Consider the following 18628-nt stretch of genomic DNA (forward strand, 5'->3'; position numbering starts at 1 on the left):
GAGGCTCTAAACATCTTCACAGATAGTAAATACTTCTTGGTCAACTCAAGCATCCTATCCCTCTATACTCTCACCCAACCCAACAATCACATTTGCACCTGTACCTGTACCTGTACCTGAACCTATACCATACCAAGCATCGCTATATCGCGAGGCTCTTGACATCATGCCTGGCACCGTCAGTTTCATGAAACAGTCCTTCCCAGGAAAGGCAACGTATACCGACAAGGATGTGCAAGATCTGACTGACAAAGTCATCATCGTCACGGGCTCCAATACCGGTCTTGGCAAGGAAATCGCCAAGATCGTCTATTCCAAGAATGCAACGGTCTACATGATGGCGCGCTCCGAGAAGAAGACGCTCGACGCGATAGCAGACATCAAGATTGCCGTCCCCAAATCTGCCGGAGAGCTCATCTACCTCCCGCTGGATCTGTCGGATCTGACCAAGGTCAACGAGTCAGCCAAGGAATTCCTCCGCAGGGAGCAGCAGCTGCACATTCTCTTCAACAACGCCGGCGTGGGCTATCCCGAGAAGGGCTCCAAGTCCAAGCAGGGCTACGAGCTGCAGTTGGGGGTCAACTGCATCGGCACCTTTGCGCTGACCAAGCTGCTCACGCCCGCGCTCGTTGCGACGGCCAAGAAGTCGGCGCCCAACTCGGTGCGCGTTGTCTGGGTGGCATCGTCGGCCGCCGAGGCCATCAGCCCCAAGGGCTTCGTCGAGAAACTGGCCAAGGTGGACGGCATGGGCGGCTTCGAGCAGTACAGCATCAGCAAGCTCGGCAACTACTTCCACGCCACCGAGTTCGCCGCCCGCCACCGCGCCGACGGCGTCCTCTCGCTCCCGCTGAACCCGGGCAACCTCGACTCGGAATTCTGGCGCACCCAGGGGTCCATGATGACGTGCATCCTCCGGAAGACACTGCTCTACCCCCCCGTCTTCGGCGCCTACACCAACCTCTTTGCCGCCTTTTCTCCCGACGTCACTCTTAAAAAATCAGGAACCTTCAGTAAGTACAAGGGCGACGTGTTATTCCGAATGTGAGATAGAGCAAAATGACTAATTGGGATTGAAACAGTCGCTCCGTGGGGCCAGTTCTGGAAAGTTTCGCCCGAGATGCTCGCAGGCGCAAAATCCAAGTCCGAGGGCGGTACCAACATTGGGCGTGACTTTTGGAATTGGACCGAGGCACAGGTCAAGCCGTATGTCTGAAGAATAGGAACAGGATGGATCGTCGGTATCTTCGGGGCGCGTTGGGGGGGCCGCCTCTCTCTCCTCTTTCTGGACTTCGGATAGACATGTGCTCGGGCTTCTCTACTTTATTTTCCGCTCTACTTGATATAGTTTTGTGTGTAGACACGTTGCGTTGAGGATGTTTCTTTCAGGGTTATATCTTCAGGTGCATGGTTTTAGCAACTTGTTGATTGGTAGCATGCATAGGGAATGGAGAAACAAACAGGTACTCTTTCTACAGCCTGCAAGGATCTACACTGTGCTGCTCAGCCCTATGGCGGTCATGAACCCCACCTGTGATAAGCTTGTGTGCATGGGGCAGGGGAACCCCGAATCGACAGCTGGCGTATGATGTAGAACTTACAGGTACACCAGACCAAGGTTAGACTAGACGAGTCTAGTATGGACGTACCATTCGAGGCGGGTGTCGCGGAGAGAAGCAATACAGTGTCGACAGAGTCGTACCTCCATGTAGTTAAACACCAGGTTGAGATCTATCGCGATCACGTTGAACGAGACATGCGCTCTATGTGCATGTAATGCTTGGAGCATTTCCCTACTGAAATACTTAGATCCGCAATGACTCTGGCGGGGCAGGGCAGCAGGGCACAGGGCAGGCTGGCAGGGGGGCGGCATGTTCGGTGCGCGCTCTCCGAGCAGGTCCAGGTTGCGCGGATTGCTCAGCTGCAATGACTCCCTAAACCTAGCGATTTCCGGTATGTAAGGAAGTGCAGATCACACCCACATCCCTTTTCATTTGTATTGTGCAGTCCGATTCACTGACTGACCTGCAATTTGCGAGTCGCGAGTCGCAACTTCTTCCTGTTCATCTGGCTCTGGCGGAATGGACGATTTCCTTAGCGCCGCGCCTTATGGACAGGCGTGTGGAGGCTGCGCGCGAGCTAAATCCAAGTGCTTCTTGAGGGTCGGCGGATCTGAGTGTCAACGGTAAGTGCCTGCACATCTTCATCTCATCTTGGTCCCCCAGAGGAGTGCTTACCAGCATTGCCAAAGGTGTCATCGCCTCGGGAAGGAATGTGAACCCGCACGCAAACGAAAGGCCGCGACGCCTCCGCATCATCAGCAGCCACAACAAAAACAGCGACTGTCAATACAAGAACAGTCATCGCCAGTGCTATCGACCCGACTCGAGGAGAAGCTGGACAGCCTCGTGTCTCTACTGCGCTCTCAGGCCACCGAGAAACATGGTCAGGCCCAAGGTCAGGATGTCCAGCTGCAACAACTACATACACCACAATCCCAACAATCTCATGACACCCCCAAGTCGCATGCCGACAGCGCTGCCCACTTTCATGTGCACCCTACGCCGCCCAACTCAACTCACACAGGCACGGCTACCACATACAGCGAATTAGCAGGCAGCTTCGAATCTGGAGCCGACCCCCACCTGGTGTTCGACGCAGGAAACTCCGTCATACGTCCGGTCCGCCCGCCTGAGTGCGATGCCTCAATATCGTCGCCCATTCACCACGATGTGTCGATGCACAACTTCTCGGATCAGAGGGCAGAGGAGCACTTGAACGTGTTTCGACGTTCGTTTGTCCCAATGTTCCCTTTCGTCCATGTCCCTACCCACAAGAGCGCGCGCCAACTTCGCCAGGAAAAGCCCTTCCTCTGGTTCGTCATCATGTGCCTCACCAATCCTGACGTGTCGGAGCAATTCGCTATGGAGGACACGGTATGGTATATTATTTCTCAGAGAATCGTTGCGCAGCATCTCGCTAATTTGGACCTGCTCCTTGGCGTCATATGTTTCGGCGCTTGGTGAGTCTCTCATCCCGACCCCTTCTTTGTCCCGAGTCTATCCAGCCCGTTGCCCACGCTGACATCTCTTTTAGGGCGCACTACTTCAAAAAAGACAAGCCGTTCATGACTATGCTTGCACAGTTGGCCGTCTCTCTCGCCACCGATCTGGGTATCCATCAAGATTCCTTCTCCCATCTGCGGCAAACCAGATCAGCCAAGATTCTCATCAGAGACGCGATAGGGCGGGAGCCAAGGACGTTGGAAGAGCGTCGCACCATGCTATCTGTCTTTCACCTTACATCAGCGTCAGAAAGCTCTGCCTACATCTTGCCGAGACACATTTTAGGCTAACACGCATACAGGGCGTGGTCGACATACAGGAAAGTTGAAGCCCTCCGCTGGACCCCATATATGGCCAGCTGCCTGCGAATCCTTTGCGAAGCGGCAGAAACCGACTGGGACTTGGTACTAGCTACCCAGGTAAAATGCCAGGCCATTACAAACCAGCTAATGTGCGCCGCTGGGGACCAGCCTGCTGCGAATGGCGGAGACCCAAAATCTTCCTCAGCCATGTTCGTAACGTATTTGCTGGGGCAGCTCGATGAGATACGACAAAGCCTCCCATCTCAAATCTGCTTGTACAGTAAGACTCTAACTTTACACCCATCTGTGCGGAACGTTCCGAGGCTTAAAATACCTACGTAGGCTCTGCACAATATTACCTCTACAGCGCTGAGCTGAAGATCCGCGAGTCCATCCTCACACGGCTGGCGAGCCACCAAGACACTAGTCTTTCGGGATTCCACAGACTGCAGGACCTCGACTCGCTCCTCACCTGTGTTGAGCGTTGGCTGGCAGTCTGGTTTGAGATGCCGCTCGTGGACTGGCTCGGCATCACGGTCGACACATTTGCGCAGTCTACGCACTGCCTCATCGTGCTGTTCAAACTCACGACACTCAGTGAGCCCGGCTGGGACACGGACGAGGTGCGGCGGCGCGCCGACGTCCTTGCAGCGCTCGATCGCTCCTGCGAGACGGTTGAGCTTGTGCCCGCGGCTGTGGGCATGGTGGATGCGGACCAAGGGTCACCGCGGAGGGGTCTCTTCTTCAAAACGACGTATCTTCTGCGAAGCATCAAGGCCTTGATCTTGGCCGAGATGACGCCGGATGTGTTGTCTGGAGCGGCGCTGCAATCGCCCGGCGTCGGCGTCGTCATAGACGAGTACAGCGCCAAAGGAAGTAGTGCGGTACACTATGGCGCAGAAGAAGTGCCTATCCCGGATGAGCTCGTGCTGAGCTTGTCCGACGAGCCTTGGTTGTCGGATATATGGAGCTCTCCGTGGGATCTCTTACCTGACGGCGCATTTGATCTTCCCTTGTTCACATGAGCAATTGATAGTTTACTTCTAGACTCAAAAGCTACATAAAGCAGCCATGAATAATACCCACGTCACATTCATTCCGGGAGTATATATCGATGCACTGAATTCTATAAAGCCAGTGTGCTTATGTAGGATCGCTCACTCTGCGAGTCTGACGTGCTTCGGGCGGGTAGGAGGGCGTCGGAATCCACGAGGCGCCAGGGGCATCGGCGCATAATCTTGGAGCTTTCCTCCTTTTGGTCTTGCGGTGTTCTCACCAGCACCACTTTCTGTTCTAATATGTCAGTACATATACATGAGTACATATGTACATAGCCCAGACTCAGTCATTTCACAATCTCTTATTCGACTCAACCGAGGCGCGCATGAAGATATTTAAATATATTTATTGAGGTTAGGTATTTCAAATATGATTGGTATTTAGGCAAATACCCAGTATGTAGATATCAACCAGCTGTCACGACATAAATAAGAGATCTCAATGTTGTTTTTAACATGGAAGGCAATACGAATATAGGAACGCTTGATTAGATACAGAGATAATTTGTTTGAACCACCTAAAACGCCGTAGACATCGAAAAGAAAAAAAACCGAATCTAGCCTCACATCTGGAAATCCCCCCGCTGGAAATGCGAACAATATGATGACATGGAGAAAACAAACGCCCCCTACTACTCCGAAAACAGGTTCTTATATCTCTCTCATCAGACAGCCACCGCAACCTTAGCTAGCCGACTGTCTAGCACACTCTCGAAGAAATGTCGCTCCTCATCGTCGAGCTTTCCTTCGTCCTCCTCGAGGGGGAGCGCCAGCGCCTTGTTGAGCTGCCAGGGTAGCCGGCCCGTCGTGAACTCGGTCTCGGGCACGAAGTTGAGCCGGGGCGCCGTGGCGATGTAGGCGCCCACGCGGTCGGCGAAGTTGCGGTCGTCGGACAGCGGCAGCATCCAGTTGGCCATGAACTTGTGGAGCGGCGTGGCGTACGTGTGCATCTTGGCCACCATGTTGCTGAGGTCCATGAGCTCGCGCATGCGCTGCTTGCGCTCGTCCTGGTACGCGGCAAAGGCCATGCTGAGGGCCGTGGCGCTCGGCTTGCTGCCGTGCTTCTCCCTGCTGGGCAGGACCACTCGCTCGAGGTGGTTCATGAGCGACGCGATGCCCTCGATGGCCGAGTTGCCCCCCAGCCCCATGTTGGGGTGCACCTTGTGCACGGCGTCGCCGGCCAGCACGATGCGGCCGTGGTGCCAGTGCTCCATGACGCACTCCTCGAGCGAGATGACCGAGGCCCGTGTGCGCCGCTTCCAGATCTCCTGAAAGACGAGCTGGTCCGTCACAGGCTTGTCGGCGACGCGGGCCGCAAGCTCGTCGGCCTCGGCGTCCGTGTGGCGCTCCCGGCGCGGCCAGGTGAAGGGCTTGTCGTGCCGGAAGATGACGAAGAAGTAGACGGCGTTGGGCTGCGAGGTGACGAGGAAGGTGAAGCCGTCGTTGTAGGTCACGGTGAGGTCGCGCTCCCCCAGCTCGGGGATGCCAGGCGTGATGAAGACGAGCGTCTTCCACGATGTCTTGAGAGAGGTCTTCTCCTTGGTCTGGATGAGACCCGGCGACGTCTTGGTCGCATGGTCCCACATAATGTTTCGCACCAGGCTGTGGACACCATCGCAGCCGAGGACCATGTCACCCGTCTCGACCTCCCCTGTGGAGAGCTTCACTTCGACCCGGTCGGGAAACTGGGCCACGTCTTCGACGGTACATTCAGTCTTGACGAAGGACTTGTCTGGCAGACCGTCGTACAGGATCTGGAGAAATCGCTGCCTCTCGAGTGGGTAGAAGCCAATCCCGTGGCTGGAAAATTTTGTTAGCATGTCTTTCGGAAAGACCGGACTGGGATGATGAAGAATTTCAAAGCAAGGAAAACGTACTTCTGCTCAACATGGGTGTAGAGCAAATTGTCATGGATCAGGCGTCCATTGGGAGCGCGTGACATAAAGCGGCTCACGGGAACGGCCGCCTCCTTGACGGCATCCAAGCACCCGAGCTGGTTTAGGATGCGAAGACCATGCGGCCACATAGAGATGCCAGCACCAAGAGGAGGCGCCACATCCGCCTGTCTCTCAAGAACCACGTGGTCAATGCCGAGCTTCTGAAGACAGCTGGAGGCCACCATGCCAGCGACGCCGGAACCGACGATGATAACGCGGAAAGGGCGCTCGGCTTGGGTGATTTGAGTCATTGTTGCGATTGGAGATGAACAGCGAGATTGATGAGTTGGTGAGTTCGTAAGTTGATGAGTTCGTAAGTTGATGAGTTGGTGAGTCGATGAGTCGATGAGTCGATGAGTTGATGAGTTGATGAGTTGATGAGTTGATGAGTTGATGAGTTGATGAGTTGATGAGTTGATGAGTTGATGAGTTGATGAGTTGATGAGTTGATGAGTTGATGAGTTGATGAATTGACGGTCAAGTTCACGATGCCTTATAGTCAAAACAAGTCATCGTGGAGATGTGGTGCCCTCATAGGCACCATGGTCTGAAATGTAGACCAAATGCCAACGGCTTTGTGTGGAGGAGGCATTATGTGGACTAGATGGACTGCTTGCCACGATGCACGATATCGTCATGGCTGCCGCGGGTTTACACATAATCTGGGGTAATAGTGATCGATCGACCTTTACGATCTAGAATTGGCCCGGACAGGGGTGCGATGTGGTAGACGTTGAAGTGAGTAAAACCCGGCCCCATGGACTATGACGATAGAGCCGCGGGTTGCTGTGTGCATGGCATGGGTGCATCTGCTTGGGACGGAAAGCCTAGTGAATTGCCATGCAACCCCCCCCCTCCCTCCTCCATACCTGATTAAGGCGAGAACCCCAATCCCGCGGAATGTATTAGTAGAAATCAAGCCCTACGAGGTGTGGAGAAACACTACAGTAACACCCGAGGAACCCGCGGGATTGCGGAATCTTGTACTAAACAAATATCCCTGACTGACAACTTCAAACCCGCCAAAAGTCGTTGTGGATTCAATCTACACCATCCCATGCCTCACAATTCCGCGGTGTTTGGTAGAAAGGATTGCTAAGTCCGGTAAATCCATCCCACTCCCGTCTGATGAACTGGAAGGGTTCTCCGCCCATATTAACCTTCCGTCCAAAGGACGTACTAATAGCTAAATGCCCCCTTTTATGCGGAGGCAAGATGCAGACGAGCTCGTACGGTAACAACTTTTGAAATCGATCCGTCGATAATATCCGGATAAAATAAAAGTTGTCCCAGCTCCGAGCCCCGCTTATTGTATTGTCCAAATTGGGAAAATCATACCACTCAATCCATCACAATCTTCTCTATACCCCCCTTCACTCATTTCCCATCGACCTGCCATTCTCAACCCCATCACAGCATCCCGGGAGTTAGTCTACACAGGCTTAAAAAACATCAAGCTCGTGTCTCTATGGCTTCATATCAATCAATAGTATCTCTGTCACCAGATTCATGGAGGGTGAGCCACATCCTATAAAACTGCAATCATACATACATCCGTCCATTTTCCCATCTCAAGCTTCACAATTCTGCGATGGCCATATTCAGAGACCGATAATACGATCGTTCGCTCTTTGCTATGGTCCTTTCAGACAGCCCTTGATGGCGACCAGTCTCTCCACAGTTTTGACGCTATACCCAGCGTAAATATCCTACAATTGTGCACCACGGTAACAGAGGTCACACGGCCGATTGCAATTTTGCGCAGCCGCCTTCTGTTCAAGTGGTAACATGATCACAAAACCACAGTCAACAAGAGAAATGATAATACGTTTCGCTCTAGGTGAATCACACAGGTCAATATGATGGAGCATGATTTATGGTTACGCCATTCATTTATCCATCTTTCTATCGAATTGCGAAACAAGTAGCCAACCGAAAAAAAACAGTGCCTTATAAGGTACAAAGAGATGATCTATCTAGATGTTGAAATCACCAAGTCGCCAGCTCTGGACCTTGAGGAGAGAAATGGGGAGGAAAGACGAAAAAGATTTCAAAAGACACGAAAACTCCAACTACCAAAAGAAAACAATTTGATTGAAAGGACAAGGGGAGAAAAAAGTAAACAACATTACACCTCAAAATGTCCAACCAAGATTCTCTACGATAAAACGCCGTCTCACATTGATTACACTCACTCCGTGGGCGCATGAACGGCACACACCTGGGCTGCAAACTTGGATATCGTCAGAGTCGGGCCCAATAGCTGCTGGAAGGGTACGTCCATGCGGTACTCCTTGAAGATCCAATTTCGAAGCTCGGCACCAATCATCGAGTCGATGCCATACGATGCGATGGAACCAGACTCGGGATCGACATCTTCGACGCTGAGCATCAGCATGCGAGCCAGCTTCTCGATAAAGTGTTCATTGACCGCTGAGATGGCTTCTGCTGGGGAAGCCGCTTTCTTGATGGCGTCTAAGATGCATTGGCCACCCGCCCCGCCTGCGCTCGACTCATCTGCAGACGAGTTAATGTCGTTGACGACGTGACCGAAACGGGCATCTTCGATCCAGAAGCTGTCGGTTGCAGCCGCATCATTCACAGCCTTTTGCAGCTGGGCAGGGTCTAAGCCTACAACGATATGATCAGGGACCGAGGCGAGGGTGCTGCCAAGGATACCAGCCTCAAAGGACTGAAGCAGGTGCTCCTCGTCCACTCCGTACACTAGAGTTATCCCATGTCAGTGATCAATGCAAATGAGAGGAGAGCGAATTCATGATCATTACTTACTTCCTTTGCGCTTCAAGGCATCTTCGAGTTCAGCATTCTCGGCGACAACACCGACGCCAAGAACCATGGGCAGTACAAGAGAGGTAGCAACGCTGGAACGAGAGAGACGGTGCTTGGCCAAGGAATCAAGGTAGGAATTGGCAGCTGCGTAATTGCTCTGGCCTGGGGTACCCAGAATTCCCGAAACAGAACTTGTCATGAGGAAGAAGTCGAGGGGCGCATTCGCCAACACGGAGTGGAGATTTTGTGCACCGACGACTTTGGGATGGGTCGATTGCTTCCAGCTCTCAAAGGTCATTGAGTGGAAGAGGCCGTCCTGAAGAGATTTTATCGTTAGAATCAGTCGGGCAAGTTCTTATAACAAACATCGGGGGCTATATTGCAATCTCGAAGGAATAAGGAGCGGCGAAGTAAAAAAAAAACTTACCCTGAGCACCATGGCGGCATGAATCACACCCTTGATTGGGTATTGCGAAGGAACACCGGCAACAGCGCGCTCAACATCGCTTCGAGAAGTGGCATCGCCTCTCACGATCTGAATCTCAGCACCGGCAGCCTGGAGATCCTCGACAAGTTTGGCAGCAGACTTGGAATCGGCCCCCGAACGAGACAGGAAAGTGAAACGGCGAGCACCCAATTTCATCATCCACCCTGCCAGACTGCGACCGAGGCCACCAAGACATCCGACGAGTAGGTAGGTAGCATCGACGTCGAACCGGAGCTGCTTTCGCGCAGGTAGCACTTGGAGTGGAATATCCGATGTACGATATTGGAATACATACTTGGGTGCGCCAAAGGCATCTGAGAAGGCCGACACGGCTCTGTCAATGCTTCCAAGCTGGGCCAGATGCATCTCGCCGGGGCAGAAGCTAGATCCCTGCCTAGCATAGTCAACAATGGTGGGAAGCATTCTGGACAGTATCTCTGGCCGAGCCTCATAGAGGTCGAGAATGTCAAAGGGAAGATAGCTAGCACCCCGCTGCACTGGAATGCCGTCCAGCACGCTGCGAGTGAGATTGTCCTTGCGGCCGCCGTCGAGGAAACGCCCGAACCGGGCAATGCAACGCCAGGCTTCATGGGCAGCTTCAGCATCTACACTGCTGGCACTGAAGACAACGTCGGCACCGTGGCCGTCGGTAAGCTTCTCGAGATGCTCCGAGACCACTCCATCAGACGGCTTGATGATTTGTCTGGCTTCGAGTTCAAACTGGCTTTGGAGGAAGCGAGCTTCGTCCTCAGTCTGGACGACCACAAAGGGCACTGCACCCTTAAGCTGCGCAACCTTGATGGCTGCTGTACCAGAAGAGCCCGTCTTGTTCAGGACAAGGACGTTGTCTCCTTCTTTGACCGATGCGAGTGTTTCGAGACCGTGCAGGGCCGCAGCATAAGCCATCAAGGTACTGATAGCCTTGTTCATGTCATCTGAATACTCGAGTTTTTGCAACAGAGTGGCTGGGACATGCTGATAGCTGTCGAATCGGCTAACGCTAAATCCAACAACACGATCGCCGACCTTGAAGCCAGAAACCCCAGCTCCGACAGCCTTCACGACACCACCAATCTCATGGCTAAAGGTGGTCGCATAATCAGAACCAGTAATTGCAAGCACGCCTTCCTTTGTCAAACCAGAGCTTTGTACCTGCACCTCAACGTATCCTGGAAGGATACTGGCGTCAGAAGCTTGCGCCTGCTGGAAAATGACGTGCCCCTTCACTACTTTTCCGGCGAGCCGATCGCTGGGCATGAAAATGTGGGATTCTGGTTTGTCTGCAGATGTGTAGATTTTATTGAGGCCATCGTTGCGCGTGAGTCGGCTGATATAAGTTTTGCTGTTGGAAACACAGAATTCGCGCTCGGGAAGCTTCTCGGCCTTATGTATCTGTAGAGTGGCGACCCTAGCAATGGACTTGACAATGAGGGCAGTATTGACATTCTCAGTGTCGACGTCGAGGGTGCGGAAATCTATTGAGGCTTGCTCGGATGTGATGGCTCGGGCGACGCCAGAAACCATGGCGTACTCTGGCTTCTTTCCATCCAGTACAGCGCCAGTGCTGACCCAGAGGAGGGACGAGGTCTTGGCGATGATGTTCTGAATTGCGGAGAACTCTTCCTCTTGAAGGGAGAATAGCAGAGGGCCTTCAAAATCGGCTAGCACGATTACATGCTTCGCAATTTCAGTGTGGACTGAAGCGGTCAGGCTCGAAATGGTGACCTTCCAAGCCAAAGCCTCCAGCGCAGTCCTGACGTTGGATAGAATTTTAGTCTGGCTATTACGGTAGATCAGTTGAACCGAGTTTGCCTCGGATGATGGTACCGGTCCAGACTCTTTGGCAATAACAACCCCGGCGCCGACAGAGAAAGCGTTGGATTTCAGCAGGTCTAGGATCACTGACGGAGCTTGGTCGTCGCCAGTAGCCACGAGAACGTCATACGAGTCTTTCTTCAAAGTCTCAGAAACGGCATCGAGTTTGACAACTTTCGCATTGTGGAAGGTGGCACCAATCGCTTTAGCTTTTTCTTCGTCGGCATCGGAGGTAATCACCATCGTGTATGATGCGCGGGGATTCTTGCTGAGAACAGCTGCAGCATTTACGATGCCCAGCTCCACAACCTTGGAGCCGGCATTCTTGAACAAGGCCAGGTTCACCAGTTCGGAAGCGCTGAGACCATCTCTATTCTCTGGTATATCCACATCCAACTCCCAGCTCATTTCGCCGTAAGGCCCATCCTCAAGAGCGCTTTCGGCCTTTTGCGGAACAGCTGCCTCGTAGGCCGTGGCGCGCATGTTCGAAATCTCCATGATCATTTCGCCATCATCAGCTACCATCTGCACGTTACTTTGCGATGTGCGCAGACCGCGGCGGTGCACAACAGCATAGGCGCTGGCCTTGCGGGTCTGTAGCTGCTGCTCTGTAGGCGGCCAGATAGCGACCTCATCAACCTGCACAGGCACTACACCACATTCCATGGCATTAGTACGACCCGCATAGATAGCGGCAATACAGAGCTGAAGAGTTGAATCGATGGATGCTGGGTGAAGAACATAACGGGACTCGCCGAGGTTCTCGTCCACTACCTGCTTGATGTTGGTTAAGGAGGCGGCCTGGTAGCGCTTTCCATCAAACCGGATATCATCCATGTCTTGGAAAGTGGTACCGTAATCGAATCCAACTTCGCGCAAGGCCTGGTTCCATGCTTTACCAGAAGCTCTCTGCGGAAATTGCGGGATCTCAAGAGGAGCTTTGCCTCGGGGCCTTGCGTTGAGGCTGATGCTGCCCGACATATGGTCTTTTTTGACGCATTCACCATCGATTGACGAAACACTCCAATCCCACCAGCCTCTTCCATGAACCGAAGGTCGCAAGTTGAACAAGACCTCGATCCCATCATCATCATCTGGTGTTACCAACGCCGTTTTGATGGATACGTCACGTAGCACATAGCTCTGAATGAGAGTAGGTGAGTCGCTGAGCTCGTTAATCTGTCGGATCGCCTCTATAGCCATGGCAAAATAGCCAGCAGCAGGAAAGACTGACTCGCCGCCGAGGTGGTGGTGCTTGAGCCAAGGGAGGTCGCGTATGCGGAGGATGTTGCGCCAGGTTGGCTCTGCCAATGAGCCTCCAATAACACGCTGACCGAGCAGATCATGTCGAGGGAATTTAGGTTGACGCTGTTCTTGACTACTGCGGGTTTCAGCCCAGAATGGTCGCGTATAGTTCCACTGGTAGGGGGGCAGATCGACGATAGTGGACCCCTTGACAATCTTTCCGGCGCCATTAATTTCACTGGCATAGGAACTCGCAACCCTCTCCATGTAAAGTGGGTAGTTGCGTAGAAAAAGCTCACCAGCAACTTCAAGCAGTCGTGTCGCGCAATCGTTGCCCCTGAGTAGCGTTGGCAGGTACTCGATTTTCTCGGCCTTTAGCTCGGCTTTAATCTGCTTGATCGGTCCTGCCATTGCAGAGTGTGGACCAACTTCGATCAAGAGATCGACATCCGCAAATTCTTCAGCCTTTAGAATTTGTTGGACGGCCTGGTCGAACAGTACCGGACTGCGGAGATTGGCACTCCAGTAAGTTTCGTCAAGGGTGATACCCGTGGGCAAAATGGTGTTAGTGACGGAAGACACCATTCTGGCCGAAGTAGCTAGTGGTATAGTGGCCTGGCGTTGGGACTTTGCAGCACGAACGAGCTCCTCGTACTTGACCGATACAGGAGCCATGTGGTGCGAGTGGTAGGCCTTCCCGTTTGTCTTGACTGAACGCGCAAACACTCCGTCGGCAATGAGTTTCATCTTGACCTCATCGAGAGCATCAGAGTCTCCAGAAAGAGTGACGAGCGCGGGAGAGTTATAACATGCAATAACTACCCTACCCTGGACTTCTGCAAGGTAAGGCTCGACCGCCGCACCACCAAGGCCGACCGCCATCATGGCGCCATCAGTATTCACATCCTTGGCGACAATGCCTCGGTAATAGGCAGCAACAATAGCATCTTCAGCAGACAGCAACCCAGCAGCGTACGCCGCTGCCATTTCGCCCGAAGAATGGCCGACCGTGACAGTAGGGCGAACCCCCCAGGAGTTCAACAGCTGAACCGTGGCGATCTGGACGGCAGTGCAGAGGGGTTGTGAAAACTCGGCTTCATTGATGGGTGATGTGTCAGCATGCTCAAAAAGCACATCCTCGATGGACCACTCCGGGCCATCGTGAAGCTCTTCAAGAACAAGATCGAGGGCCCGAATAGAGCGAAGGAACTCAGGAGAGAACGCCATCAAATCCGCACCCATGCGAGCCCATTGAGCTCCTTGACCAGTGAAGACAAAGCCGATAGAGTGAGTCTTCTTCTTGTCAGCGAACCTGAAGGTTTCGCTGACGTTGTCGAAGGTGCTACTGAGATTGCTGTAGCTTGCAACAGCGAATCCCTTGCTCTGCAGATTACTGCGGCGGGTCCCAAGAGTGTAGGAGAGGTCAAGCAGATTGTATTTGGGAGCAATCTTTCCATGTGCTTCAATGTTACGGCGGAGAGTCGCCTTGTCATGGGCTGAGAATGGCAACAGGAAGGGGCGTTTGCGTTCCAATGCTCTTCGACGACCGGTGAACCTGCGCTGCGAAAACCATTTGTCAAAAAATGCATATGCTGGTGCATACCTAGTCATGGACTCCGTTCCTTCAACAACAATATGGGCATTTGTTCCACCGTAGCCAAAACTGTTGATGGAGACTCGACGAACTGGGAGTCGGGGGAAGGGCACTGCCTCGGTAGGTACCTTGACCTTCCATTCTTCCCACTTGATCGCGGGGCTGGGATTCACGACACCACGTGTCGCTGGAATTATGCCGCGTTCGACGATCATTATCGCCTTGATCAGTGCGGATAGGCCACTCGCAGCCTCGGAGTGCCCGATGTTCGTCTTGACTGCACCTATCCATAATGGGTCATCTTCTGTCTGGCGGTTCGGATTCATAGCCATCGACACAGCATTCACTTCCAATGGGTCACCGACAGGGGTACCAGTCCCGTGGCACTCAAAATAGCCTGTCAGGCGAGGGTCGAGATCACCACCGCGCTTATAAGCGGCAGCAATGACATTGGCTTGACCGTCGCGATTAGGATGAGTGATTCCGGCGGCGGGTACTTTGCCGTTCGAGTTCGTCGCACTGGTACGGATCACACCCCGAATCGGGTCACCATCGCGTACAGCATCTGAAAGACGCTTCAAATAAACAGCGCCGACAGCGTCAGCACGACCGTACCCGTCAGCACTGGCGTCGAAAGTATGGCAAGTTGATGTCGGCGACAAGACACCAAGCTTGGCAGTGTTCATATGCTGATCAACAGTGATGATGAGATTGACACCACCAACGATAGCGCCTTCGGCCTCGCCATTCCGCAAGGCATTGCAAGCGTTATGCAACGCGTAGACAGAGGAGGAACATGCCGTATTGCACATGATACTGGGCCCGTTGAGGTTGAAGACATGGCTGATACGGTTGCTGATAATACCCGGATCAACGCCCGTAGCGGCCAAACTATGTCGAAAGGAGTGCTCTTTGAAGGCCATCTGTTGCCAGTCTGCCGTAAAGCTTGCAGCAAAGACTGCAGTACGAGTACCGGCAATCTTTTCCAGGGGGATGCCACCTGATTCGAGTGCTTCGTAAACAACCTCGAGTAATTTCCGCTGTTGAGGATCCATCCACATGGCTTCAACAGGTGTTATCCCAAAGAGACCAGGGTCAAAGTCGGCAAGATCATCGTGTAAGAAGTACCCGCCCAAGACGCCGAAGCTGCCAGGACGATCGTTGTTCTTGTGGATGTGCGCGTCAATATTGAAGCGGGACGCAGGGACCTTTGGTGTATTGCCAGTGCCCTTACTCATCATGAGATCCCAGAATTCAGAGGCCGACTTGACATCGCCAGGTAGCCGACAACCTGCATTGTCATTGTTAGCATCTATTTTCATGTTCTCCTCTCGGAAATTTAACGGCGGCTCACCCATTCCAACCACAGCGATAGGCTCCAGTTGTTCATCCAGGGGCTTCTCTGCATACCCCGGGAAAGATATGGCAGGATACTCATGGTCTTCGGATCCGGCCGAAGAGGCAGGGCCAGATGTGACAGTGTCAGGGGTTGAGATCTCTTCGTAGGAGGACTGCGAAGAGGAACTAGAGCTTCTGACGTTGGCAGGCATGATGGATGGTGAAGAATAAATCTTGATTGAATGGAGTCGCTGACTGGTGGTTGTGATGGTGGTATCGAAGAGAGAAAAGCATCAACAGAGACGCGAGCCGACTGTCCTTATAGAGAACTGCTGTGCCTTCCGCTGAGCCCGATGCCGCCATGATGGATACGAGGGTGCGAAGACCTCGTCGACAGAACCCCGAGGTACAGACCCAACCATGACCAAAATCTCCGTGCATACATAGACGAGGACGACGCCGAGACGATGGGACGGGTTGGTATCGAATCGGTTTGTTGAAGACGCAAAACAACACAAGGAGAGCATTTCAGGGTCTTGTCTTACTTACCCCATCTGGCCTAGGGTTGAAGGTGTGCGTCCGCTGCGGGGCTGACGGACACCGAGCGACCACCTGGCAGTGCGACCAGTACCGTGGTACGCAGAAGACAGTGCAGGGCGTGTACATCGTGCTTGCAGAGGCTGCAGAGCGTTCTCTTTCTGCAATGGATGGGCGGGCAAAAACTCGACCCATGGGACTCGTCGAAGCCGCCCGCGAAGCTTACCCGAAACGAGGGCTAAAAGACGAAGAGGCAGCTTAGTGCTGGCGCCCTCGGAGGTGAAGATTCATTCTGCAATCCTTCTCGCAAGAGCGAAATGGCGAATTGCGCCAACTGAATACAACAAAGCCGATTCAGTCGAATTCAGGTTTGCTTATCCCAACGCCACAAGACACTCTATCTTCAAGGCGTGCTACATTGACGATTCCAAGGCGGTTTCAGTCGATGCTTTACTCTAATGAAGATTCTTTGGCTAGCGTCTATCATTAGACGCAGGGTTCAATCAAGGTTGGGCTTGTGATCTGCAGGGTCTCGCCCACTTTTTAAGGACAAGCGACTGTATATGTGTATTACCCAATTGAGAGAGCGCTTTAGTACTGCGTAAACCTTTGAAAAAGAAGAAGAAAATAACCACCGGGGCACAAACCACCTGCTACGTACTCGCCATGTTCGATGCCAAGCAATCCCGCATAGGCACACCAACACCATGTCAATCTAGATTCCATTGCAACCCCTTTCACAGCACGGGCAGTGAGAGTGTCGGAACAAATCCCATTGACCCGGCGCCAGCCTTGATGACGATGGGAACCTGGAGACATGAGAGTGGACACGAGAAGAACGGAGGGGGGAAAGGTCCTGGTGGCGCTTCTTTCATTTCATGTCGGTTTTGCTACACGAATTAAGACTGGCTCCCTTTCCTCGATAACCACCAACTTCCCGATACTTCAACACTTGGTACCGTGCTAATGGCTTCCCCATTGACAAATAGAGCATTCCTTGCTTCACTTCACAACTTCAGGAACTCATCCAAAACTCCAGATTGGCATGAATCAGCTCACGTGCACACTATGCTTTCTCCACCATATCTCCCACCTCCTCACAAGCCCTTAACTCTTTCTCCTTCTGACAAAGTAGCCAAGCAAGTCCAGCGCCTGGACCAGTAATGACAGTCATCGCTGTAAGGACAAGAATGGGATATCCGGCCTGCATTTTCCCGGACAGCGAGCTTGCAGATGTGATCTTGTCGAAACCGAGCATGTAAGCTCCCAAGGCAAAAACGCAGAGGTAAATGACGACATGGTCATATTGCATAAAAAGCATGGCGCCCTCTGTCATGAATGACGGACTACCGGGCTGAGGTGCGCTGTGGTTGGGCCAGTAAATCCTGCTCCATGTCACTTCTGGACCGCAGAAATAAGGCGACACGGCTACACCGATGTGCACCACGGCGCTGAACGCACCGACGATGCTATATGCGACGCTAATGGGGTCCTTGAGCCCGCCATACGACGTCTTAGAGACGAGGAGACCGAACAGATCCTGAAAGATGCCCAGTGTGAGAGGCGCAAAAAACCACATGACTACCCCGTCTTGAACTTGAAAAGGAGTGGCGCCGAGAACGGATGGCACAAGCACAGGGAAAGATATGATTATACTCCAAATAGCAGTAAAAACTAACGCTTGTCTCTGGTGTGCTGGTATACTCGGGGTCTCGGCGGACCGCTTGCTGAGATACAAGTGCGAGTAGATAGGCAGAACCGAAGCTGCACCACACCAATTCCAAAGGAATTGCCAGCCTGCAGGGCTTTTTGGGGGAAAATGTTAGTCAAACCAAAATTTTAAAGGTTCCCTGATGGATGGAGCCGTCACTTACAAGCGGAGGGGTCCTGTTTTTCTATTTCGACGGTCTTCCACGAGTGTCATGATATTGAAGACAACGAGCGTGAATACGAGATCGACCAGCATAAGAAAGGGGCCCAGATCGGTCAAATCAGCCACATTATTGACGGCACCAAAGAAAACAACCAGAAGGCCAAGGACGAAGTCAATAGGCCAAATGCCGGTCCATGCCGTTTTGACCGGCGTGCCAGTTGGAAAGACGCCATGCCAATTTGTCACAACCATGGCGACGAAGGAGCCATTCATGATCATAACAATCCATTGTGTATAGAAGCCGAAAGCGGTCAAGGCACGGAAGATGTAATAAGGATCAGGCAGCGCCAAAGCCGCTGTGTTTTGGTTTGTGACAGTCATTTCTGGTGTTGCAGACAGAAGTTCTGAAATCGAAAATCACGAGAATCGACAAAGGACCATTTTTGCGGACGGATGTTTCGAAAAGGTTACTTTTATCAAAACCGCGGTTCAAAATAACGTCGCATATATAAAGCTGTCAGCATATTGTGCTGCTACCATACGGGCGATGCGGGACCGCCTTTGCCGAGCCAGAGGGACGCAACCACTCG

General features: G+C 52.8%; 5 protein-coding genes across 5 annotated transcripts; 2 read left to right on the top strand and 3 right to left on the bottom strand.

Moving 5' to 3' along the window:
- Positions 1-166: 166 nt before the first annotated feature.
- BKA67DRAFT_593141 (uncharacterized protein) lies at positions 167-1213 on the top strand (the record flags this gene model as incomplete). The annotated part of the gene is made up of 2 exons (XM_046104910.1): positions 167-1010; positions 1080-1213. 2 exons carry the CDS (start codon positions 167-169, stop codon positions 1211-1213), a joined length of 978 nt encoding a protein of 325 aa, XP_045957370.1.
- Positions 1214-1682: 469 nt separating this feature from the next.
- On the top strand, positions 1683-4776 carry BKA67DRAFT_568558 (uncharacterized protein). Its single transcript, XM_046103038.1, has 5 exons — positions 1683-2182; positions 2249-3019; positions 3094-3306; positions 3364-3644; positions 3707-4776. Exons 1-5 carry the CDS (start codon positions 2079-2081, stop codon positions 4387-4389), a joined length of 2052 nt encoding a protein of 683 aa, XP_045957371.1. The 5' UTR covers positions 1683-2078; the 3' UTR covers positions 4390-4776.
- On the bottom strand, positions 4777-6822 carry BKA67DRAFT_568563 (uncharacterized protein). Its single transcript, XM_046103039.1, has 2 exons — positions 6300-6822; positions 4777-6222 (listed from the first exon to the last, which is right to left on the bottom strand). Exons 1-2 carry the CDS (start codon positions 6608-6610, stop codon positions 5088-5090), a joined length of 1446 nt encoding a protein of 481 aa, XP_045957372.1. The 5' UTR covers positions 6611-6822; the 3' UTR covers positions 4777-5087.
- Positions 6823-8550: 1728 nt separating this feature from the next.
- Positions 8551-15840, bottom strand: BKA67DRAFT_593143 (putative polyketide synthase; the record flags this gene model as incomplete). Its single annotated transcript, XM_046104911.1, has 4 exons — positions 8551-9083; positions 9150-9465; positions 9577-15581; positions 15645-15840. 4 exons carry the CDS (start codon positions 15838-15840, stop codon positions 8551-8553), a joined length of 7050 nt encoding a protein of 2349 aa, XP_045957373.1.
- Positions 15841-17231: 1391 nt separating this feature from the next.
- Positions 17232-18419, bottom strand: BKA67DRAFT_659738 (uncharacterized protein; the record flags this gene model as incomplete). The annotated part of the gene is made up of 2 exons (XM_046107504.1): positions 17232-17970; positions 18040-18419. The coding sequence occupies 2 exons, from the start codon at positions 18417-18419 to the stop codon at positions 17232-17234; spliced, it is 1119 nt and encodes a 372-aa protein (XP_045957374.1).
- Positions 18420-18628: the final 209 nt, after the last annotated feature.

Source organism: Truncatella angustata (assembly GCF_020726525.1).
Source record: "Truncatella angustata strain MPI-SDFR-AT-0073 chromosome Unknown BKA67scaffold_5, whole genome shotgun sequence".
Lineage (NCBI taxonomy): Eukaryota > Fungi > Ascomycota > Sordariomycetes > Amphisphaeriales > Sporocadaceae > Truncatella > Truncatella angustata.